Source organism: Odontesthes bonariensis, chromosome 10 (genome assembly GCF_027942865.1).
Source record: "Odontesthes bonariensis isolate fOdoBon6 chromosome 10, fOdoBon6.hap1, whole genome shotgun sequence".
NCBI classification, from domain to species: domain Eukaryota; kingdom Metazoa; phylum Chordata; class Actinopteri; order Atheriniformes; family Atherinopsidae; genus Odontesthes; species Odontesthes bonariensis.
This window is the reverse complement of record NC_134515.1, coordinates 36,858,911-36,884,875: the sequence shown is the minus strand read 5'-3', so window position 1 is coordinate 36,884,875 and position 25,965 is coordinate 36,858,911. Positions and strand designations below refer to the sequence as shown.

The 25,965-nt window shown below is 43.2% G+C and overlaps 1 protein-coding gene and 1 long non-coding RNA gene across 2 annotated transcripts in view; both read left to right on the top strand.

The window, feature by feature from the left end:
- Positions 1-1,007: 1,007 nt before the first annotated feature.
- Positions 1,008-3,685, top strand: LOC142390409 (uncharacterized). The gene is made up of 3 exons (XR_012770467.1): positions 1,008-1,727; positions 3,108-3,309; positions 3,445-3,685. It is a non-coding gene; the product is annotated as an uncharacterized LOC142390409 (long non-coding RNA).
- Positions 3,686-17,666: 13,981 nt separating this feature from the next.
- tcea2 (transcription elongation factor A (SII), 2) overlaps positions 17,667-25,965 on the top strand; it is a 70,700-nt gene continuing 62,401 nt past the window's right edge. Inside the window, exon 1 of the mRNA XM_075475820.1 lies at positions 17,667-17,835. Within this exon, the coding sequence (XP_075331935.1) occupies positions 17,767-17,835 (69 nt within the window). The 5' untranslated portion in view covers positions 17,667-17,766. The remainder of the gene's footprint in view (positions 17,836-25,965) is intronic.

Here is a 25,965-nt window from a genome sequence, read left to right as displayed (position 1 = left end):
ACCGTAAAAGCCTTATTATAAGACAGTCCTTTTACTGGATTTTTCTGCTTATTTTAGTAAAAGGTTGTGTTTCATTTTTAATTGTTTAATTTTGTTTTATTTTGTATCAATGTTTTGTAGTGAAATAAACATCTACATAGTATCATTGAATTCTTTGAGGAATGTCTTCATTAAATGAGTATGAAATATAGACAGACTCTCAGGTGCACACACACACACACACACACACACACACACATGAACTCTGAACTCAGTTTTGTTTTTTTTTAATATTAAACTAAGGAATAAAACAGTTCCTTAACTTTTCATCTTGGAAAAAACCTGGAATAAGTCCTTGAATATAAAGAAGTACATGTGCAACCAACTTCACACAAATATTTTCATCTGGAACATATATATATATATATATATATATATATATATAATGCAAGCTTAAAGCTGCGGTCGGCAACTTTTTTTTAGTCATATTAGCTTGAACTGTCATGGGATTCTGGAAGTAGAATATTAAATAGGCTGTTTAGGAAAAATCCCGAAATCTGTAGCTCCCTCTGAAGCCTGTAATCATGCTTGCAAAAACCGAGCGCTCCCGGCTGTTTTTAACCAATCAAGTTAGGGTGGAGGAATCCTACCTGTCAATCACAGCTTGTGCACACGCTGCTGAGCGTGAGTCTGCCCCAGCTTGTGTGCGCTCACACTGAGCTGAGTGAAGCTGACACCCCACCCACGTGAAAAATTCAAGCAAATAGATTGATCGGTTAGTGCTCCGTTTGTGCTGGTTTGTGCCGTTAAAATTTTCGTTTGTGCTGCTTTGGTTTCTGAAATATTAAAGATTATTTTTTAGGTCATCCAAAGGTCACCATCCCCCCATCTTGCTCCAAAACAAACCAAAGTAGTCTATTTTTTTAGTGCTCCGTTTGTGCTGGTTTGTGCCGTTAAAACTGGCGTTTGTGCTGCTTTCGTCTCTGAGATATTATGAATTATAATTTCGGCCGATGACGTCACCATCCCCCCATCTTGCTCCAAAACAAACCAGAGTGGTCTACTTTTTTAGTGCTCCGTTTGTGCTGGTTTGTGCCGTTAAAACTGGCGTTTGTGCTGCTTACGTCTCTAAGTTACGTTTTACTTTCAGTTAATCATATAATTTCACTATATTGATCAGGAGGCAATGAATTTCATCTGCTGCAGGTTGTAGTCATTCTGTTTTGTTCCAGTAAGTTCTTTTCTCCAATTCAGTCAGTGGAAAGTTGTCGGATATGTTGCTAACGCAGGAGAGAACGGAAGGTACGGTAAGTTTGTTTTTTAAAATCTCTTTCTGCAAAGAACAGTGACATTAGCCTGATAATGAAGTTGTATTTTACGGAGTCAGTATTTCTTATTTAGTTTATTGATGGTTGGCAAGGAAATTGGTGCATTACCGTCACCGAATGTCACTCAAGGGTTATATGTGTTAATTTTGGATAACAAAATACTATCTGATAACTTCTCATTTTTTTAGATTTTTCCAAATCTAGTTTTACTTTAATTCTTTTGTGCTGCTTACCGGTCAGTGTTACGTTTTACTTTCAGGCGATCACATGACTTCACCTAATTAGAAGACAATTAGTTTCACCTGGTGCAGGCTGTAATTACTGTTTTGGTTCTGAGTCAGTTGTGATTCAGCACCTTCTTGTCACCAGTTAGGTCGGTGTGAAGTTGTCAAATGTTGGAAACGCAAGAAAGGACATACGGTAAGTCTTTTATTTCTTTTCGCTGGAAAACAGTGACATTACGACTTTTTATTTTGTTATCTTATGGATCCTGTCGTCGTCTTCCCTAGTGATGGCAAAATGAGGCTTTGTGAACCAATGAGGCTTTCCAGCCCAAAGGTTCGCCAAAAGGTTCATTACCCGAAGCCTCATTGAAACGGTCTCTCTAGTGACACCTGCTGTGCAAAAGGAATATATGACAGACTAAATTAACCCTGAGTTAGAGCATCCTGCAACATAAAATAAACAATTGTTGTCACTGTGTCTCAATGAAAATAAATGTGTGAAAACTGCATATATGGAAGTATTATTGAGTGCTATGGTGTTGATCACTCAAATGAAATATATCAATGATGTACACTGACTACAGTGCTTATGGAACTGGGAGTATGAAAGTGCTTATGGGACCGGGAGTCAGGAATAAACTGTAACAGAGCAGTATGGGCAACAAGACAAATATAAGTTATTGGTTTTTATTTTAAAAAATGTGTGTCAATAACGTTGCGGTTTAATATGCCCAGAAGAAAAAAGAGCGACAGCAACTACCGATAACTATGTTCTTCTCTCGAAAAAACACACACTGCACCGCGGGCTTTAGAAGAAAAAAAACGCTGAGTCAGGATGCAGCGGCTCAGTCAGAAGAGCAATGAAATACACGCGAGTCACTATTTGTCCTACTGTAGCCTACTTTGTATTTTTTTTTCATAATCATTTTTCATTTTCTCCCGTTCTAATCCAATGACTCGGGTCGCGGTGCTGATCTCCGCAATTTGAAGCCTTCAGTTCGTATTGATTCAAATTATTATTTTACAGTAGGCCTACAGTAGTTATTTGTAAAAAAAAATAAAGGTTACTACTTCACGGATTTCGCCTATCACGGGTTCTTTTTGGAACGTAACCCCCGCGAAAAACGAGGGTTCATATCCTATATAACTATTCTAACACTATTCTAACCTAATTACGATATATTCTAATGCAGTATAATAATAATAATAGATGATATGACTGATATAATAACTGAACTTAACCACTAACTCTGATACAACCAACGCACACTCTACCTCTCACCAATACCAAACGCCAACTCAAAACCCTCGAAGTGCCGCAAGGTTCAAACCCTTTTTATGCGATAGTGACGCTCAAAATGAATCAGTGACGTGTACACTGAATCCGAGGCCTCGTTTGTCATCAGTCACGTGATTTTTATGGAAACGATACAAGCCTCGAACCAACGCTTCATCTGGCTCGCCCCTTTTTGCTCGACACATGCTCCGAGGCCTCGCTTCAAACGCCACATCACTAGTCTTCCCCCTCAATCTGCTGTGTATAACGCTGCATGTGGTTGGATTTTTTTCTTTTCAGACACTGTCTTCACTACATTTGCCAGGTCATCATAAAGCTCCCACACACACGGAGCTCTACGGCAATATGCCGTGTAATGTCCCATACCATCTTTGGTCATGTTTCCATTGAAAGCAATGACTCCTCTCAAAGTGAATGTCTTTCCTTGGAGAGCCACAACGGAGGGAAATTCACTCAAAAGAAATTGAGTTGTTTTTCCAAGGTCAGTGTCAATCCATGCTATTTCTCCAATGCTGTAGCTGTGAGTTACAGTTCCTGCACAGAGCATTTTCCCTGACGTGCTGTCTCCTGTTTTGAAACCAACTGGACAATGGGATTCATTCTGTAATGGGCGAAGGCAGGGAGACTCTGGAAGGAGGAGTCCATTTTCCACTGAAGTGCCAAGCTGAGCCATGCCAGAGTCCATCAGGACAGAAATGTCAGGAGAAACAAATGGTACTTCCCTTGTTGTTCCTTTGTTTAGCTGGCAGTACTGGGAAGAGCAGTGTTTTGACAGGTAAACGCTTGAAACATTTCTCATTGTTTTTCCAATTACCGTGGAGATATTGCACTGGGCATCGATTTGATGGGCACCAGACCTCAACTGGATTTTTTCAAACATTGCACTAAGCAGCTCCACCATCTGTAGCAATGGCTTTCACAAGCTGCAAGATGGGGTTGTCACTGTTGTTCCTGACAACATTTTGAAATGCTGAGCTGTCACAGAAAGCACAGCATAAGCACTGACAAAAAGCATCAAATCCACATGTGTTCAGCACAGACATTGTTGATTTCCCAACTCTAATAGGTTGCAGGTTTCCATTTTTTAATAGTCCCACTTTCACTCTTTTTGTCCCAAAAGATGGATCTGCATGGAGCCATTCAGTGCAGGAGGAGAGATAAGAAGTCCTCTTCCTTTTTTTGGGTGGCAGAATTAGTCCCCTCCAATTTTCTACCACATCTTCATCTGTTGGAGGAATGTTTGTGGTTTCATCGGATTCCGCAGAATGGTGAGAATCCATTCTTCTCTTGGCTTCAGCACTGTGGGTGGCCATGGATGCAGAGTTTGTTTCTGTAACTTTTGTTAATCCAGGTGTTTCCTCATCATTGTTTGCTTTTGCAGAACAAATCCGCATATTGCCGTCAATGAAGGAAAGATGACGAGAAATAAAGCCATCAAGTCGAATGGGCAAGTTCTCATGTTTAAAAAGGCCATGTTTTATATTTTTGAATTCTGCTTCAACAGTGGCTGAGCTTGCTGTGAGGCTGGTGCTTTTGAAGAGGGGGACCATTACTCCTGTCCAAAGTGGTAAGTAACTTGCAAGTCTTATTATGTGTGGAACAATCTCGGGGAGGAAATGGATGTTATCCCTATCCCCATTGGCTGCAGCGAGTGACCTGCTCTTCTCGCATATGTTTGATACCCAGTCTCGTAGGTCAGTCTGGATCTCATCAAAAGAATCCACTTGATGCACGTCCTTTGTGTCTTCGGCTGGAATGATGATGGAGTCTTCTGTAATCTGGGTTTTTAGGTATTTTTTGCACCTCTCTGATTCAAGAGGGACTCCAGAGCTATCATCACCCTCTGCCTCACTGAGGGCCACAACAGTGATGGCATGTATCAGCTGTTTTGCATGGTCCAAGCACTGTGATTGAAGAAGCTTTGCTATTGCTCTGACAAAGAAGTCTTTGACACGGTGTGACTTGTTTTTCAGGCAGTCCCACTGGCAGATCATCTTTATGCAGTGTGCCACATCAACCCTGATAAAACAAGGAGGAAGTTTTGCAGTCTGGTTTCCAACTAGCACACGGAAGCATTCGTTAATGTATGCCTTCAGATTGGGTTCCGGCGTGAAGGCCTTCACCAGGGCACCGAGAATAGCCAGGGAGAAGTCACTCACGGCTTCCTTTGGTACAGCAGCACCTGTACGAAGCCATTCTGTCAGCCATGTTGCAATTGCATTAATGTCGTGTCTCTCTGACAGCATTTGCACAACTGGGACTGAGCAGTTGTCCCCTGTCAGAACACCTTGATATAAGAAGATGTGGCCAGATGTTCCATTTGGTCTCACCAGTCTTCTCACAACTGAGCCAGTTGCATCAAAGCAAACTACTGAGGGACATTTTTTGGACAATGCATTATATACATGTAGCTGAGTTGGACTCCAATAGTGGCAGAAGAACTTGTCCAGACCAATGTCTCTTATACTACCACTGTGAGGTGTGCTATATTTTAATAACTGCAAAGACAAAATGGGATCTTTGTCGCCTAATTCCAAATCTCTTCTCTCCTTCTTGGCTTTTCGTAGGGTGGCCAAATTTGGAAGGTGACTTGGCTCAGGATCTCCAACATCCATCAAATCTGATGCCTTTGCTGACCTCCATACAGCTGGCTCCATCCTGCCCTCACACAGCTCTTTTGAAATCTGTGCACGAAGGTTTCCAGACATGAACCTCTTGGACTTCCCGGTGTGCAGGGAGATATCTGTGTCTTCGATGGAACACTGGAGCACCATTGGGCTGTTGACTGTTGGCTCTCTGTCACATGTCATTTTAACATGGCCTTGACACTCTTTACAGAAGCCTTTGATGTCTATGTATTTGCTAGTGACAGTTGGATAAACCTTTGCTCTCTGGAATACAAATGTACATGTGCTTTTGATCTTTTTCCAAATCAGATGGTTAATTACATGACTCCAAGTACCAGGCTTCAGAATCATATATTCTCTTTTGCCAGAAGATGAAAACTTGTCATTATACACCACTTTTTCAGGTACAAATTTGGTCCATTCCTCAAAAGGAACTTCAAGCTGAAAACCTGAGCAGTCGTCTTGTCCAGGAGAAATGGAGCCAGAGTCACACTCCACACTGTCCACACTACTCTCAGGGTCACTTTCCTGCTCATTGATGTTCAAACATGACCAGATGTTGTGCCTGTTTAACTTAACAAAAGTGTACAGAGCTTTTGGAGACATCTTGTTTTCCAGCTGCTGGCTTAATTCTGTCCAAACAGTGGCAGATGGAATGGCTATTTTGCCATTTAGAAGGATAGCCTCTTTTGAAGTGCAGAGAACTGCAAAAAGGGAATCCTTGTCTATTACTGGCTGTCGAGGCATCTAGTTAAAGAATAAAAAGGCTTTGATTAGCATTTACAAAAATATTATTCTGGCCAATATAATCTCACAAGCCAAAAAACATTGATATTCCAGCATTATTTCACAACTCAAAAGTTTTTTAAATTGGTGTTCTCGCTTGTGTGCCATTTATGCTGGATTGCAATTATCGTATGTAGTATCTGTGGGGTCTACTGATGTGCCTAAACATCCATGACTGAATATGAATGTAAAAGCTGCAAGATTAAGTCTTGCAGAATCTTTGTTTCGACATGTTTAAAAAATCTGGACTTCATATTGAATTGAATTGTAGATATACATAAATATATATGCAAGGCATGCAACCATGCATCCCTCTCTGCTAATTGATGGCTGGATTGCAGTGGCAGCAGTGAGTCAGTGTTTTATCTAAAACTTCACCATTATTAGTTTGCTTACCTTGTACAAAAATCAAATTTTGGGTTGGAAAAATTCTGATGTAAATTTTTCATAAAAGCACTATTCGATGTTTTAAAAGCTACTTTTCTGTGGAAAACGTTGAATGGGAAGTTTACATTTCTACCGCCAAAAAAGGTCACCGGCTCACTGTGGTGGGGGTCATCACATGGGTGGAGCCAATCCCTATGACATTATGTGAGAACTTCAAATATCAAAGTTGCCAAATACTCTTTTAAAAATTCTTACATTCAATGTCATACATTAGAACTTAAAGCTCGCTGCATTTCAAATTGTATTTAAACGATAGTAAATTACTTGGTTAAATGAATTGTTAGCCAATGGGCGACATCCCGTGCACTTCCGGTTTTGTCCAGCATACCGGAGTTTATCAACCATTTTTTTTTTTTGTTTTGTTTTTTAACCTTTTTGTTGCAAAATCTGCCGAAAATAAAAGTCAACGATGTGAATAGGATTATTAAGACCACCTTCAAAAAAGCACCGTTATAAAAGAACATTTTCAAGTAATGACAGGTACACAAGGTCACAAGTTATAAACATTACAATCATAGCAGTCGCAGACCACGTCAGATTTAGGGCTAGGTGTATGTGGGCTGCAGCTGGTGTTTTTTCTCCCCCATTTGTGAGACGATAATATTAAATTACTGTGGAGAAAGCTAAATGTATTTGTGACTTAGCTGACATTGCCATCTAAAGCACATTTCTTTAAATGAGACGAAAAACAAAAATTCATCATTTTTATTAAGAAATAAAGTGTAAACAATATGAGAAGGCACACATTTTACAACAGCAAATACAACAGTAGACTACTCTGGTTTGTTTTGGAGCAAGATGGGGGGATGGTGACGTCATCGGCCGAAATTATAATTCATAATATCTCAGAGACGAAAGCAGCACAAACGCCAGTTTTAACGGCACAAACCAGCACAAACGGAGCACTAAAAAAATAGACTACTTTGGTTTGTTTTGGAGCAAGATGGGGGGATGGTGACCTTTGGATGACCTAAAAAATAATCTTTAATATTTCAGAAACCAAAGCAGCACAAACGAAAATTTTAACGGCACAAACCAGCACAAACGGAGCACTAACCGATCAATCTATTTGCTTGAATTTTTCACGTGGGTGGGGTGTCAGCTTCACTCAGCTCTCACACTGGTGTGAACTCACGTGCACAACCTCGTCCACAGAGGGGGAGGGGTTTGGGGGGCGGTTTGGAGCTTGGTAGAGGTTGGGGGAGGGACCTGAAAGTTGTATCAGTTCGAATTTTCCGACTTTAGACTCGCAATTTTGAAAACCTGCCAACTGCAGCTTTAAGTAACTAAGCAACCATAAGAAACCTTGGATCAAGGTGAGGACTCTGGGTTTCAGGTGTAGACGGGAGGTGCTGCTCTTTACTTCCATGTCCTCTGTGTTGATGGAGAAGTATCTTGAAACAGAAGAAAAACAGACAAATAGATTAATGATAAAATACACACACACAAAGAGACAGACTCACATGCACGTTCAAACTCACAACTTCAAACAAAGATTTACTTCTGTAATGTTTACTGTTAAAGTTTAAAGAACTAACCCACCCATAGAAAAGTTTTATCTGTGACATCAGCACAAACCATGGCTTACCTGAGTCCATATTCAGAAGTCCCGCCACTCCTGGGTCCTGGTGAGGTACTACTCTTCTCTACTTTGGTGCCCTTCTCAGGGTTTATGGAGAAGAAGCACCTTGGGAAACAGAAGAAAAAAGACTAAGTGTATTAATGATAATGTAACTTCCAAAACAACAACAATAAAATACCACATCAAGCCACTTTTTTACTTTAGTTGTTGTTGTTCCAGTTTAATACGGAGAAAATGTTGGCTGAATCCAAAAGGACACACCTCTGCAGGAACTCTGGATGCCAGCTTGGATGGAGTGGATGTTGAAGCTGTAGCAGCTTCCAAACATCATCCGACACAAAGGAGGGGATGTTCTCTTCAACAATGGTTCTGTCAACACTGAGCATGAACCGCGTGGAAGTAAAGACAGACAGACAGACTCAGACTGAATCACAGACAGACAGGCAGGCAGACAGACTCAGACTGAATCACAGACAGACAGACAGACAGACAGGCAGACTCAGACTGAATCACAGACAGACAGACAGACAGGCAGACAGACAGACTCAGACTGAATCACAGACAGGCAGACAGACAGACTCAGACTGAATCACAGACAGGCAGACAGACAGGCAGACTCAGACTGATTCACAGACAGACAGACTCAGACTGATTCACAGACAGACAGACAGACAGGCAGACAGACTCAGACTGAATCACAGACAGACAGACAGACAGGCAGACAGACAGACTCAGACTGAATCACAGACAGGCAGACAGACAGACTCAGACTGAATCACAGACAGACAGACAGACAGGCAGACAGACAGGCAGACTCAGACTGATTCACAGACAGACAGACAGACAGGCAGGCAGACAGACTCAGACTGAATCACAGACAGACAGACAGACTCAGACTGATTCACAGACAGACAGACAGACAGACAGACAGACAGGCAGACAGACTCAGACTGAATCACAGACAGACAGACAGACAGACAGACAGACAGACAGACACTCAGACTGATTCACAGACAGACAGACAGACAGACTCAGACTGATTCACAGACAGACAGACAGACAGGCAGGCAGGCAGACAGACAGACTCAGACTGATTCACAGACAGACAGACAGACAGGCAGACAGACTCAGACTGATTCACAGACAGACAGACAGACAGACAGACAGACAGACAGACAGACACTCAGACTGATTCACAGACAGACAGACAGACAGACTCAGACTGATTCACAGACAGACAGACAGACAGACAGACAGACTCAGACTGAATCACAGACAGACAGACAGACAGACAGACTCAGACTGATTCACAGACAGACAGACAGACAGACAGACTCAGACTGAATCACAGACAGACAGACAGACAGACTCAGACTGATTCACAGACAGACAGACAGACAGACTCAGACTGAATCACAGACAGACAGACAGACAGACAGACAGACAGGCAGACAGACTCAGACTGAATCACAGACAGACAGACAGACAGACAGACTCAGACTGATTCACAGACAGACAGACAGACAGACAGACTCAGACTGATTCACAGACAGACAGACAGACAGACTCAGACTGATTCACAGACAGACAGACAGACAGACAGACTCAGACTGATTCACAGGCAGACAGACAGACAGACAGACAGACAGACAGACAGACTCAGACAGACAGACTCAGACTGATTCACAGACAGACAGACAGACAGACACTCAGACTGATTCACAGACAGACAGACAGACAGACTCAGACTGATTCACAGACAGACAGACAGACAGGCAGGCAGACAGACAGACAGACTCAGACTGATTCACAGACAGACAGACAGACAGGCAGACAGACTCAGACTGATTCACAGACAGACAGACAGACAGGCAGGCAGGCAGACAGACAGACTCAGACTGATTCACAGACAGACAGACAGACAGACTCAGACTGAATCACAGACAGACAGACAGACAGACTCAGACTGATTCACAGACAGACAGACAGACAGACTCAGACTGAATCACAGACAGACAGACAGACAGACTCAGACTGAATCACAGACAGACAGACAGACAGACTCAGACTGATTCACAGACAGACAGACAGACAGACTCAGACTGAATCACAGACAGACAGACAGACTCAGACTGATTCACAGACAGACAGACAGACAGACTCAGACTGAATCACAGACAGACAGACAGACAGACAGACAGACAGACAGACTCAGACTGATTCACAGACAGACAGACAGACAGACTCAGACTGAATCACAGACAGACAGACAGACAGACTCAGACTGATTCACAGACAGACAGACAGACAGACTCAGACTGATTCACAGACAGACAGACAGACAGACAGGCAGACAGACAGACAGACAGACAGACAGACTCAGACTGATTCACAGGCAGACAGACAGACAGACAGACAGACAGACAGACAGACTCAGACTGATTCACAGACAGACAGACAGACAGACAGACAGACAGGCAGACAGACAGACAGACAGACAGAGGATTTCTACAGTTCACAATAACAAAAACTGGACTTCGCACAGACAGTAATGGTCGGAGTTCAGGGTAGCTGGTCCCTCTGTACTGTCCTCCTCATTAAAAAGCATCATCTCTTCCTTTTCCTCCATCAGGCCATCAGCAGCAGGAGCATTTCTTTCCCATCTTCAGAGCAGCCGCTCAGCTCAGCACCTCAACATTCCCCCCCGCTGCAGCCGGCAGGAACTTCATGAAGTTCAGGAGCCGTTTCCCCTTCAGGTCCACATTCTGTAGGAACGTTTCTTTGAATGCTCCTTACATGCACACCCAGGCCAAGTTCCCTGAACCAGGAGGGCCAGCCTTCCAGGAGGTATTTCATATTTCCCCTGGTTTACTTGTTTACGCTGTGTGGAGAATGTCGACTTCATTAACTGTTTGATCTCCTCCGGATTTGCTTTAGTTTGCTGCCACATCCGCCTCAGTTCTTCTGGCTTCTCTTGCTGGCTCTCTGGGGTTTCTCAGGAGTTTTACATCCCACCTGATGCACCCATAGGTGTCCTGGATCGCTGCTCTTTGTTCTGGAGGGACTTCATCTGTGTCAGAATCCTCGATGTGACTCTTTCTTTTTCTTATTTTTGTGTTGGAGATCTCTTCACATTTTCTATTGTATTTTGCAGTTGTTTCACAGAGAGTGGTACCCTGAGCCTATAACATAAGCTTTTGGATACTTTGCAACAGGCCCGAGGCTAGGGTATTTTTAGTGGTGCCAAGGCACCACCGTGAGATAGCTCGGCACCCCCTGGCTCAGCACATTTTTAAAATATTATATTACGCAAAAACACATTTTTTTTGCTCAAAAATGCATTATTTTAGTGACCATTTTATTTATTTTCGAGCATTTGTTTTTGTTTTAACTCTTTACTCCCAAAATAAATGTTGAGTTATCTTCAACACTTCAAAACTAATACGGCTCCAAAATGTATAAATGTACTAGTTCGCCTCAATTAGTGAGAAATAATGTGCCTGTGAGCATTGGGGGCTGGGCCCCCCTAAAGACCAGATCCTAAAATCGCCCCTGCTTTGCAACCATCTTTCTGGCAATATCTGTTGGGGTCCTCTTACTCCCTGAAGAATTTCTTCGCATCAGATCGGAAAATACAATGCGGACCATCTCCCTTCTTAGACGAGGGCTCGGCCGTTTTCTCCTCCTGAGAGCCTGAATTAGTTCTTCTCCCTCTTTCTCCAAAGTTCTGCCAATCTCTGTCCACCAGTTTTGGGAGTTTACTTGCTCCCTGTGCTGTTTCACTGCAGTGTCGTACAGCTGCTGTACAAACGCACCTCCTGACTGAGCCTGGTCTCACATTGGTCCATCCGGTTTGTCGTTCTCGACTGGTGCACGACAACACGCTGCGCCGTCTTTTCAAGGCGAGCGCCAGGCCTGAAACGTCATTTTGACGTCACGGTCCGCCACCGCCGTGAGTGACACGTCAACTGTACTCCGCCTTTATGCTCCGCGCCAAGTGTTCCCGTGATAACGTAACGTCCAATGACAGCAGAGTTCACAAACGGTGCTGCTCTGTGAGTGGTGGCTGCAGTTTGAAATTCTAACGAGGCATTTCTGTCTGCGGGGAAAAAAATAATCTGCAGCACTACTACAGAGCATACACACAACGGAGGTCTCAGTTCTAAACATGTTTTATAGTTACTCTCAACGTCTTCATGTTATAGTTACAGCATTTAACTGGAAATCACAACATATGAATTTGTAAAATGTTATAGCTACAGTTTATTTCAGTTCTTCAAAATACACTATATTATAGTTTGAACTGTATTGCGTTGGTTCAATTATTATAATTTGTCCATGTTTATAATACAGTAACATATAAATTCTACAGCTGTAAAGCACTTTGAATTGCCTTGTGTACGAATTGTGCTCTACAAATGAAATTGCCTTGCCTTGCCTACAAGGAAATATGATCCTTTTCAAATATACTAACTGTAAAATTAACAATTATTCATTGTTTTAAATTATACACTTATTCATTGTTTTTCTTGTTACAGATTTTTGATGTCATGATTTTACGGCATCTTAATGTTAATTTCACAGATATTTCATTTTTTTCCCCATATTTTTAACATCTTAATTCTGTATAAATTAAGGTGCGTTCTTGCTTAATTGTTAACAGTTTTATACCGTAAATTTAAAAGTACACATCACCAAAAACGTAATTTAAACAGCATAATAACGTTAATTTTGTGTGATTACATGTTTGTGACATAACAGTATTTCCTTGTTAATTTGACCAACTTTTTTTATTTCCACAGTAAAATGATTTAACATGATTTTTTACATATTGTTATAGTAAAAATGAATGTTCAACACCGTTTGTTAATTTAAGGTAATTGCATGTATCTACTACACTGATATACTGTTTTCAATTTGACAGTGTTTTACTGTAAATTTTCCGAACATTTCTTACAGTGTAGGTTTTCTGTTGTAAACACACACACTGGCAGCTCATCCAGCAGCTGTTGATGTCTCTGCCAAGTGATCTGGAGATCTTTGGCTCGTGGAGCTTTTTGGCTGCAGACATTGAGACAAAAGAAAAAGATTCTCCAATAATTATTTAGTAAGAGAGTCTGATTTGAGTTAGACTCACAGTGAAAGTCTCAGCAAGTTTTCGCTAGCAGGTAGTAGATGTTTTTTTCAAAGATTAATATGAAAAAAGTGGAATATTTCCATCCAGTAAAAGGATATTTCCATCCAGTAAAAGGTTTGCTCTTTGTTGAATTCAGAATACAGTTTTCAATTTGTCTTATATAATTCCATAAAAGGAGATTCGTTTTTTTGTAACAATTTATTTCTTTAATATGGGCAAACATTTTTATAAAAATACAATGTTCACTTGTACAACTGTATTATAATAACAATCTTACTTATCATTGACCTAATTTAAAGAACAACAAAGAAAACAAGATGTTGATTGAAAATAATTTATTTCTTCAACATTCTGTTGCCTGTGGCTACATTGAACAGTAACGTATGTACTGACAACACAATTTCACTTGAGAAATCGCTGTGTTTGTCCACAGCAGAAAAAGTAGCTGATTAAAAAAAACACTGGAAAAATACCACACTTCCTGAACCTGCGTCAGCCTTTCCAAATTGGAACAAGCCAACGTTTTCTATTAACCTTGTAGCACCCAATCATATGAATAGTCATTGATAAAAATCTTTTTGGCTCTTCTTGCATCTTTTTGGGTGGGAATAAACCAATATTTTTGGAATTTTTGGAATTGGGCTATTTTTGATCATTTTAGGCAATGTTGCATATTTGCAGCTGTGGGCTTTCCTGATTACTTTTGTTCACAAAACCAAGTCATTCTCTGCAGATCGTTTGGCAAAAAAGGTATAGTGAAAGTTCACCAGTAACTGCTGCTACCACAATAAAATGTATATAATAGTGCTTTATCCTTAATACAAAGTGCGGAACGCAACCATCATAAACTTTCCATTCAACAATAAAAATGTAATGTAAATAAAAAATGTGCACATGAAGCTAATAAAAAAATGCAAAAAAATAATCATAATAATACAATTTGGAGACCTGAGCTCCCATTAGCGCTGTGAAAGGTGGACAAAGCAGACCACACCAAACGAGACCAGAACCAATTAGAACAGACCACCGCAAAGCAGAGTGTAATTCACTGAGCCAAGAAAATGATTGCTGTGACAACTGTCGGCACATAAAATGTAATGTAAAAAAATATTACACATGAATGTAAATAATGTATGTAAATTTAAAAAATCAAATAATGTAATGTAAATAAATAAAAAGCTTGTTGCATATCTGCAACTGTGGGTGCTACAAGGTTAAAATATTCAAACAATCACACATTTTCTTTTGCAAATTTTAGTCAGTATTTACTTGGCACATGACGGCCTATGCTTGCTTTGCTGCTTTGTCCTGACGCCTGGAGTCTGCACATTATTACTAACTTTCGTTACACATACTCAGTAAAAATCTTCAGTGTACTTTGTCCAAAAAAAGACAACCGAATGTTCAAATGAAAGCTGCCCATCTCATGTTGGCTGTGCCTGTTCACCAGTGTAAGCACTGCAGGTGTTCAGTAGCAGAACCACAGTAACCTGACGGTGAGATATGTTCCAGTAACCTGGGATTGTTGACTTAAAAAAAATGTCAATTTAATATTAACATTTTATACATTTGTTTTAACACCAAACAGCAGATTAGTTTGTTTGAGCTCCATTTTGATGAGACCAAAGATGGGGGAGAACCCACTGCTTATTATATTATCTGATGTTAATAAAGGGCAGGAATAAGAGAAAACCTTGAAAAACACGTCTCATTTGTAACTCAGTGTTATATTGTCTTTTATACTCTTTAATGCATTTTGTTGATGAAACATTTGTACTTTTAATGAGTCACACTTTTAAAAGCTTTTTATTGTTGGAGTAATTGGAATCTTTTTGCACCTAATAAGAACTTAACAAAATGTTTACGTGAACAAAGCACCTTACCTTACTTTCATTTAATTTATCCTATTTATAACCATTACTCGGTCAAGCCTAAACTCAACCAAAAGACTGCATCTGAACTTTTTACATTTCAAATAGTTTTTTAAAGAGGTCCAAGAGGATCGCATTCATCCCACCTCCTTGAGGGTTTTACATTAAGATGTGTAGATGGAGTTCTGCTCACCCTGTTCCAGTGAGATTCTGAATGATGATGCCCTACCCCAGACCTGTTCTGCCCTGCCCCAGACCTGTTCTGCCCTACCCCAGATCGGTCCTACCCCAGACCTGTTCTGCCCTACCCCAGACCTGTTCTGCCCTGCCCCAGACCTGTTCTGCCCTACCCCAGATCGGTCCTACCCCAGACCTGTTCTGCCCTACCCCAGACCTGTTCTGCCCTACCCCAGACCTGTTCTGCCCTGCCCCAGACCTGTTCTGCCCTACCCCAGATCGGTCCTACCCCAGACCTGTTCTGCCCTACCCCAGACCTGTTCTGCCCTACCCCAGACCTGTTCTGCCCTACCCCAGATCGGTCCTACCCCAGACCTGTTCTGCCCTACCCCAGACCTGTTCTGCCCTACCCCAGACCTGTTCTGCCCTACCCCAGATCGGTCCTACCCCAGACCTGTTCTGCCCTGCCCCAGACCTGTTCTGCCCTGCCCCAGACCTGTTCTGCCCTACCCCAGACCTGTTCTGCCCTACCCCAGACCTGTTCTGCCCTGCCCCAGACCTGTTCTGCCCTACCCCAGACCTGTTCTGCCCTGCCCCAGACCTGTTCTGCCCTACCCCAGATCGGTCCTACCCCAGACCTGTTCTGCCCTACCCCAGACCTGTTCTGCCCTGCCCCAGACCTGTTCTGCCCTACCCCAGACCTGTTCTGCCCTGCCCCAGACCTGTTCTGCCCTGCCCCAGACCTGTTCTGCCCTGCCCCAGACCTGTTCTGCCCTACCCCAGATCGGTCCTACCCCAGACCTGTTCTGCCCTGCCCCAGACCTGTTCTGCCCTACCCCAGACCTGTTCTGCCCTACCCCAGACCTGTTCTGCCCTACCCCAGACCTGTTCTGCCCTGCCCCAGACCTGTTCTGCCCTGCCCCAGACCTGTTCTGCCCTGCCCCAGACCTGTTCTGCCCTACCCCAGACCTGTTCTGCCCTACCCCAGACCTGTTCTGCCCTGCCCCAGACCTGTTCTGCCCTACCCCAGATCGGTCCTACCCCAGACCTGTTCTGCCCTACCCCAGACCTGTTCTGCCCTGCCCCAGACCTGTTCTGCCCTACCCCAGACCTGTTCTGCCCTGCCCCAGACCTGTTCTGCCCTACCCCAGACCTGTTCTGCCCTGCCCCAGACCTGTTCTGCCCTACCCCAGATCGGTCCTACCCCAGACCTGTTCTGCCCTACCCCAGACCTGTTCTGCCCTGCCCCAGACCTGTTCTGCCCTACCCCAGACCTGTTCTGCCCTGCCCCAGACCTGTTCTGCCCTGCCCCAGACCTGTTCTGCCCTGCCCCAGACCTGTTCTGCCCTACCCCAGATCGGTCCTACCCCAGACCTGTTCTGCCCTGCCCCAGACCTGTTCTGCCCTACCCCAGACCTGTTCTGCCCTACCCCAGACCTGTTCTGCCCTACCCCAGACCTGTTCTGCCCTGCCCCAGACCTGTTCTGCCCTACCCCAGATCGGTCCTACCCCAGACCTGTTCTGCCCTACCCCAGACCTGTTCTGCCCTGCCCCAGACCTGTTCTGCCCTACCCCAGACCTGTTCTGCCCTACCCCAGACCTGTTCTCAAACTGATAGTCAGGTTCACTGTGTACAAATATGTACTTTTGTGGGAATTTTTGGGGGATTTGTTGACCTATACATTTTTGGAATCTGCAGACCTTGGGGATTCCAAAAACCAATGTTGCCACTTGAACAGACACCTGTATGGTGGCCATTTTGGAATTTCAAAACGGGTGCCATAAAATACAAAATTTCAGCCACCTTGGCCTCTAAACAACCTAAAAACTCAATTTAACATGCCAATCCTAATCTGAGGGGCTAACCCAGTGTAAGAGTATGAGGGCATCAACAGGAACGTGTTCTGAAAAAGCTGACAACGGTGACCTCTAGCGGACAAACTGAGTAACTGCATGCAGACACAGAGACAGGCTTTCTGCACAGGAAGAATATTCATGTGTTAGGGACCAAATGTGTTCAGATTACAGTTTGTTTCTTTGAATCTATTTAATCAGATGCTGCCTGTGACACCATAAGGAGGCTGAGTACACATACGTCTACAACTAAAGCAAACCTAAACATCCTAAGGTTGGCCAGAGAAAAGAACTCCATCTCCCATGGTCCCACAGTTTTCAGCCCAGCTTCACGCGGAGCAGCAGCTGGGAGGGTGTCCGGGCTGCGTCAGAGCAGCACGGAGACACAGCGGGACACTGTTTGCCTCATCAATGAAGACTCTGGCCGCAGGAAGCAGCAGCATCTACTGAGAGAAACATGACCAAAGACCCTGAAGTGGAGCGCATCGCCAAAAAACTGGATAAGATGGTGCTGAAAAAGGACACGGTGAGTGGCACCGCTGCGGGACGCGTCAGGTGATGAGTGGACCTTTAACTGCTGAGAGGGGAACATTCTGGAAACACGGACAGTCTGTCTAAACTGTGTTTCCTGAGCTGCGGGGGGTGTTTCAGCCACAACACGCTGGTTATGGTCGGTGTTTGGTTTGTTTGGATCTCTGGCATTGTTCAGGAAAAGCTGCCAATCAAAAGCGACGCACCTGGAATGAGTTGTCTCAGCAAAGAGTTCATCAGTTCCAACCATGCTGCGTGAGTTTAAAGAGGCTGTAGTTTGTCTTTTAGTGCTCAAATCCAGCTTTCAGTTGGTGCTCACATAAATGCAGATAATGCAGATAATCTCAGTTCCTGCAGGAGCTGAGATTATCTGCATTTATAAAGGCTAGGAGAAAATGGCTGAACACCAACATGTAGTTTTAAAGAAGTTTACATCAAGTCATTACCAGAGGTGTGACCAGAATGGCATGTGTGGGTGGGCAGTTAGCTCATCTGGGGGGGCAGAAAACAATACCTGAAAAAAATCGGTGGAAAACCACTACTACAACTTCAAGCATAATAATAATAATAATGATAAAAATAATAATAATAATAGTAATTATTCAATTCAGTAATGAAAATTACACTAGCATAAATCATGACCGTCAATTTTAATTTTAATTAACATGCTCCACATTCTCCATTGAGGGTTTAAATTCAAGTAGATACTTGGGGCAAGACATCCAGCCAACTCCAGCTTTTTATTACCTTCATTAAGTCTACATTTCAGATCATTATATACAACACATTTTTTTTCAGCAGCAAGGGGTTAAGGTTACGGAGGGGGGGGGGGACACGATAACAAAACATAAATAAGCTATAAACTTTGCAGATATATGCTTTTTTTAAATCACCACCTGCATTTATTCTATCAATACAAGACACAAACAGAGATAATAAATCGAGGCCTTTTTTCTGGCCAGTTTTCTTTGGATGGACAGGGCATTTCTCAGGGGGGCAGGACTTGTTCCCGGGGGGGCATTTGATCCTCAAATGTCCACATACAGTATGTTGACTGTAAGAATGTTAAATATCTGCACATTTAAACTTATGGAAAATAATTCCAATTTGTTTTTCAAAAACCTTCTGGAATACAATCAAATGAGCATTTTAAATGGACTTCTTTTTATTTCAGGCTGCTTTTCAAACACAGATTTAATAAGTTGTGTACAGTCCAGTGATAATTGCCATCATAAAGCCTTTTAAAATGCCCTTTAAAGAATTGGTTCTGCTCAACACACATAATGGTTGAGTCCATTCTTTTCAATTGAACATCTTTAAGGACCAATTTATAGTTTCCACGTTGAGTCTTTGTTGGCCAGAGTGAGGAAATATCGGGATCTTTCCATAAGGATCCACGGTGACTTTCATCCACTTAAGTTGGTTGTGTATATTTAAACATGGGGAAACATAATGATAAAGTTAGCCTCTCTTTTTTGCATTGGCAGACAAATCAAAGCTGTGGATTTTACATCGGATGAAATGAAAGCTAGATTTCTAATCTGCCTCCTGTTCTGTTTCAAAGCCCATGCAAGTAAAATCAGGTGCTCACAGTAAACACTGGCCCATAATTTGCCTGTAATTTAATGCATTTTCATAACAAAATGGTGCTTTTTTTTTTTTCCACTGCAAAATGTGTGAAATATGCTCGACTGAAAAATTAGACGCTCAACTGAGGCCCAATAAATGCAGCTCCTTACATGCATTAACTGCAGTTATTATTTGTTGGTATCCAAGGCTTCTTTGATTCTAAAGCCCCTTTCACACTGCGACCCGCTATCTTAGCGGGTCCAAATTGCACCTTCGACCCGCGTCGAGCAATGTGAACGCTTGGCGTGTCAGGGTGACCCGTGTCGCCTGAAGCCGAGTTCAGGGGGCGTTGCCTAGTGGCAGAGCGTCACACGAAACACATAAAATGCTGGGCGTGTACAATGACGTAGGCACAAGCCATGCGTCGGAGGTAGGGTGAAATACACCTGTCTGCATCAAATTTTTCAAACAAACGATGGCGGGACACCTTGAGAACTCATTTTTGCAATGCAGTTCATGGAGATGTTACTTTACGGTGCGTCTTGCTGCGTGGGAAACCGCGCTCTCCCATCTTTCTCGCCAGCCCTTCCAGCAGAGGTCCATCTTTCACCGTCCCCGACATGTGGCGGAAAATAACGTCCTCTGCTCGGAGGCTGAGGAGCTCGCGGACCTCCTTGTCTCCCCAGTTGGCCATATTAAAAAATGTCTCCAACTTGATGTAGGCTAAAACAGAGTAAAACTTGTCCTCACCTGTCGCTGTTGTTCTGAATCAGCTGTCCATTCTGTCTTTTAAACTCCTCACGTCACGCCCACGTCCGACCCGCGTCGATTGTGTTCACATCAAACTCGGCTCGGCAAAAAGACTAGGGTCCGACGCGGGTCGAAAGGCGAGTCGAGCTGACGCGGCAGCCCGGGTCGGCAGTGTGAACACAACAGCGGACACGCTAAATTCGCGAATTAAACGCGGGTTATTCGGCAGTGTGAAAGGGGCTTAAGAGTTGTTGTTAAAGGTAACATTACTTGGTGGCAGTGGTGCACCTGATATTAATGATGGTGTACTGCCTCCCCCTGATGTGACTGATACCCATATTACCCACAATCACCAATGGGGGCTTCATCCTCTGCATAGTGTCAGCAGCCCCCTCCCCCTGAGTCACCACCACTTGGTAACACTACATGAATCTATCTAGTGATAAACAACTGTGGCGAACTCAAGTCTCAAGTGAATTCAATATGAAAAGTCCCATTTCCACTATGCAGTCTGGTACGGGTCGGTTCAGAACGGTTCGCTTATGGCGCTTTTCCACTAGCTCGCTTCGGCTCGGCTCGGCGCTATTGCGTGTTTCCACTAGCACGCCGTACCTGCAACCGGGACGATTTTCCGTACCACCTCAGCCCTGGTTCCAAGCGGGCCGAAGCGTTACTAAAACGTGACGTCAGCCGACTGCCTTCCACTGATTGGGCGATGAGTGTTGTCACTGGAAGCGTCATAACGCGGATAATAAAAGCTAGCGTTAGCAACCGTTAGCTTACCTCCAAACGTCGTCTTTTTGAAGCTCGTAACAAAACTCTCCGGTACTTTTCAATACTGTTTTGTCTGGCGGCCAGGAGTCTTCTCTGGCTCTCTTCTCTTGCCTTCTGTGCGACAAAAAGCCGCAGGGTGAGCAGCAACACGCGCAGCCGTGTTAAGACGACCCCGCCCACGTCCAGGAGGCACCAAGTGTAATGGAAACACAACCAAACCGAGCCGTGTAGAGCCGTGTAGAGGTAGTGGAAAAGCGCCATTATTTCAGTGTTTCCATTATCACGAAAGCGTACCGGTACCATGGAAGCCGTTACCATGTCTGTAACCCTTCTGCTTGGGGTACCGAGCACAGAGGACCGGTTCCAGGCTCTGCTCTCCGGTGTTGGTGAGGAGGCTGTGCAGCGGGAGCTCAATGGCGCTGTGCCAAACGAAAAAGTTTTCCAGCTGATTGCTGCAAAAATGGCAGAGAGTGGTTTCAACCGGACCGCGAGCCAGTGTGGCATTAAGCTGAAGAAGCTTGGATGTTATTTACGCTTCGGCACGCACTCCGCCCACCCCTGAGGGTCCCCTTTGTACAGTGGGAACGCAAAGCTGACCCCAAAGCGACCCGAGCCGTACCATACTGACAGTGGAAACGAGGCTATACTTAACCTTTGGGAGGCCCCAGCGACATTCCCCTGTGGTGATGTTGGTTCAAAGGTGGAGATTTCCACACCATCGCCTTATTTACCACAACCTTTCTCCCACCAGACCTGCTCCAGAACTAATCTAATAACTAATAACTAAGAATGGGAAAGAATTAGAAAGAGAACAGAATGAAGTAATAGAAAGATGTTATTTTTTTGTTTTTCTGTTATCTCTGTATCCTCTTCAAACACTACACGCTGCAACATGAAACTTGCTTCTCTACTGCAAGTCGAACAGGTCACTGAAATAATGGAAAAAGTTGTAGTGTGAAAGGTTAACTTCCTAAACTGACCCAACATGGCCCGGAGGTCAGATTCTTAAATCACAGGGGGTTCCTTTCTAAAGTTCCTGTGGCATCTCTTCTCCGTGTCTGTTTTTCGTCACACGTTTGAACCTTATTACAGTTATTACACAGTAACAGTTTTCCTGCAAAGAAAGCCACGGAAGCTTGTCAAGTTTTTGTTAATATTTTTGTGAATTGATGTTCACCTCACCAGAATTAGTTATTGACCAAACAAACAACTCCAACACTCAGGTGAACGTCTACAAATGTGTTATTTTTGACGGTGAAGTCTCGATATCAAAACTCCGTCTCCTTGGCAACGAGAAGCCCCCAGTGGAGAAGAGAAACCTACCACAACTTGCCAGGCAACTTGAAAGTCCACGGAAATTCATCCACAACCAGCTGACAACTGAGAAATGTGTTCAATGTTCCCTTCAATGTTACTCTCTATGGAACAATCAGCTGTGCGCCAACCTTTACGTCACGGACCCGTCTGCGTCACGGACCCGTCTGCGTCACGGACCCGTCTGCCTCACGGACCCGTCTGCCTCACGGACCCGTCTGCCTCACGGACCCGTCTGCCTCACGGACCCGTCTACCTCACGGACCCGTCAACGTCACGCTACCATCACCACCGGATTCATTCCTAAAAAGGGACGAGCCCCACACGTTACGACCCGGCTCTTAGGCCAAACCAGAAACAAGTTGATGCAAAAATTCCCCTTCATTTATTTCTAACACCACAATGGACAGAATCCCGTCTCTCTGGTGTTGAAGAAAGCGTCCAGTGATTGCGTGGATGGAGGTTCTCTCCCTGCAGCCATGTGTGGAGGAGGAATATAAGGCTGAGGACTTCAACAGGTGCAGCTCATTCCCTGATGATGGAGACGACCCCACCTTAAACAAAACCTGCAAAAGAACACAACTATAGGAGCACACCCCTTGTGGTGTGGAGGGGGTCGTCCCATTCCAAAGTTGTTGGCCTTTAAAGACATGGTTGGTAATCCTGTTCAGAAACACATTTTGTAATACTGGGTGAAATGGTCCGTCTATCCTGAGAGAAATCTATACAAGATGTATTTAGAAAAAGGGACGAAAATAATCAGACCTCTGTGGCAGCTGCAGGACTGAGAAAAAGCTCACCAATCCGAGATCAGCGCCTACAAAAAAACAATCAGATGCCTCGCTTTCTGCCTACGCCCCCCTCTGTCGGCTCCCTGCTCCATGTGTGCACGCGGTTCTACCGGCTTTGGATGAAGCACTGACGGAATAGGGAGGGGGAGGTGGAGCTTAGAGGAGGGGCCACTTTCGAATCTTGCTAGCTCTCTTGCTAGCTCTCTAGGATTACCTACCATAGCTTTAACCGTAAATATTGACTAAAATTAAAGATCAATTTGAGCAATTCCGGTACATTTCTCCTTTCTCTTGCCCCAAACCATAAAGCGTTCCCTATACCATCAAACATGGCCCACGCATTTCTCCTGTTTGTAGTTTAAGGTTCATGTTTTTGGTTACATCTTTCAATAAATAGTTCATATCTTTCTAACAAGTCGTTGTTGAATGCTTCTTTATATGATTTTGGTCAATTCAAGCGAGAACTCATGAAGTAGCACTGTGAGACTGATCAACATTCATTTTAACGTCAATGATTTTACTTTCCTTATCGAAGGAACGGTGCCCCCCATCAAGCTTTATTTAATAAAATTTAATAGTGAGAAAACTATTCCTAACATCTTCCTGGGACTGCTGTGTCAGGCGTTTGCTACACAACCTTCCTGATAATACTAATAGAGATATAATTTACTATCAAAGGTGCAAAGTCATCCTGAATACAATGCAATCATTTTCATTCTTAATGAATTTCCCCAAAAATGAGTAACTTTGACGAATAGAATGACAACTTACGAGCAAATATACTTCCAGTTACTCTTCCGGTTTCGCTGTATTATTACCGTTGAATGTTCAACGTTGAGAGTTGGATGAGGAGAAAGTGGAAACTCTAATTGTATATACAGAGTGTACGTTTTCTGTTTCACAAGATTCTAAAAGTTTTAAGAGCAATGTAAATCTCTCACCATGGTTGGTTCTGAAGTATTGGGGGGTACCGATCAATCTGAGAGATCCAGATATACGGCTTCCCCAACATTAATGAGAGGAGAGAACAATGGTTCGGCTAAGTCAGCATAAACAACCAGATTATGACAAGATGCTAGAATACCAGCAAACTGAGTATACGGCACATTTTGAGGTTTTAGTCCAACTTTTCACTGTTGCACCACAACTTCAGAGAATTTTGATGAACTGTTATGGGACGGCATGAGAAATGAGTGGAAATTAAACTCATCAGCTACTCTAAAGGCAGATTTTGAAGGAGGGGAGTAATTTGGACAATGATACTGCTCAAGGTAAGTATAATAAGGCACAATGGAATAACAATTTCCCTCTGTGTTCTGCAGTATTAAAGCAATACTATGTAACATTTCTACCTTTAAAATAACAGCTTGAAAAAAATTGTGCGGCTAGAATGAGTTTTAATATTACGATTGGCCTGTCTCCTATGCCCTTCGGGGGTCTGAGTTGGAATAACTGCGCTATGTAACTTTGCTGGACCGGCCCGGGAGCTGAGCAGAAGTACTGCGACTTGCTTTCTGGCACACCTACCGCAGAAACAAATAGACCCCTCTCACGCTACCAGGTACATTTGATTACTCTTACCTTCTCGGTCAACATAGCTTGCACCTTCTGACTCCTTGCCGGTTCGTCAACAAACGTGAAAGTGAAAGCGAAAGGGTGTTGTATTTACGACAGTGTAACCGTACATTACCTCCAAGCCTGTAGGGGGAGCTCCATAATGGGCTTTTTGAGAAGTTACATTGTATTGCTTTAAAAGATGTTGTCAGACAATCAGGACAAACATGAAAACATGGTTCTGCTTTTGCATCACAAGCTAAATTCATGCAAGTTCTGCGTAAAAATTCCTCAGCTTCATCTAAAGGAATTATTTCCATGAGGCTCAAACAGTTTGGACATTGATGTGTTCTCTAAGGCTTTAAACAGCTCATCTTTCTATCTGGAATGAAAAACAACCTCCTCTGCAGCAGGTTTTATGTTTGCCATCGGTTACCATGGTGATCTGGCCTTGTCACAGGAAATGCGAAGTCTAAAAATGTTTTATGTGAGTAGATGATTGTAACATGTAGTTTTCAGTTCAATAAGACCAAACACTGAAGAGTCAAATAAAAGCCACCCATTTAATATTTACTGGTAAGTTAAAGCAAATTTGTGTGAAAACCTTTGTGCACACTGTGTATATTAAACAACAGCATTTAAGGTTTCTATGATTACTGTAAGAGTTCTTTTGCAGATTGTGTCTTTTAGAGCGTTTCTCTTGGAGAAGATTTTCTAATTTAACAGTGCTTGCATGATTACATACTGGTTAAACTTCTCTATGATAATCTTTGTGGTCCAACAGTCCTGTAGTAGATCCAGACTTTTATGAAAGTTTCAGTATTTGATGTGAAAACATCTTGCTTTAGCTCTGTGATTGTTTTGGAAGATGCAGAAAGCAGTTTTCGACAATCACATAACTTGTTTCGTTCTAGAAAAATCTGTGTAAATATCTTGCAACTGTAGGTCATCAGTCAGTTTCCCATGGTTCAATATGTCAGCTTTTCAACAGAGAAATGATTAGCCATCTTTTTACTATGAACATCAACAATTATGCTGATATTATGATCTGTGTCTGATTTGTTGTCTGACAAAATACCTGCAGGGCTGACTAAATTAGCTAAGGAACCTCATAAAATACAGCTGTACATGTCTGCGACCTGTCAAAACCCGACAAAGTAAAGTTCTTCAATAACATTCAAAACCACTAATAAGTGAAATGGGTAAGTTGGAACTCTGTAGTTGCATTTGTGCCTCATGTATTCACGGCATGACGTTTTCATGGGTTATTCCATGAAAGATGGGCCCAATGGGGTTCATTAACTTATAAAGAACAGTTTCTAGTGACTCAGAAAGCCCCGTGACATTGACCAAATACAAAATACAGCTCATAA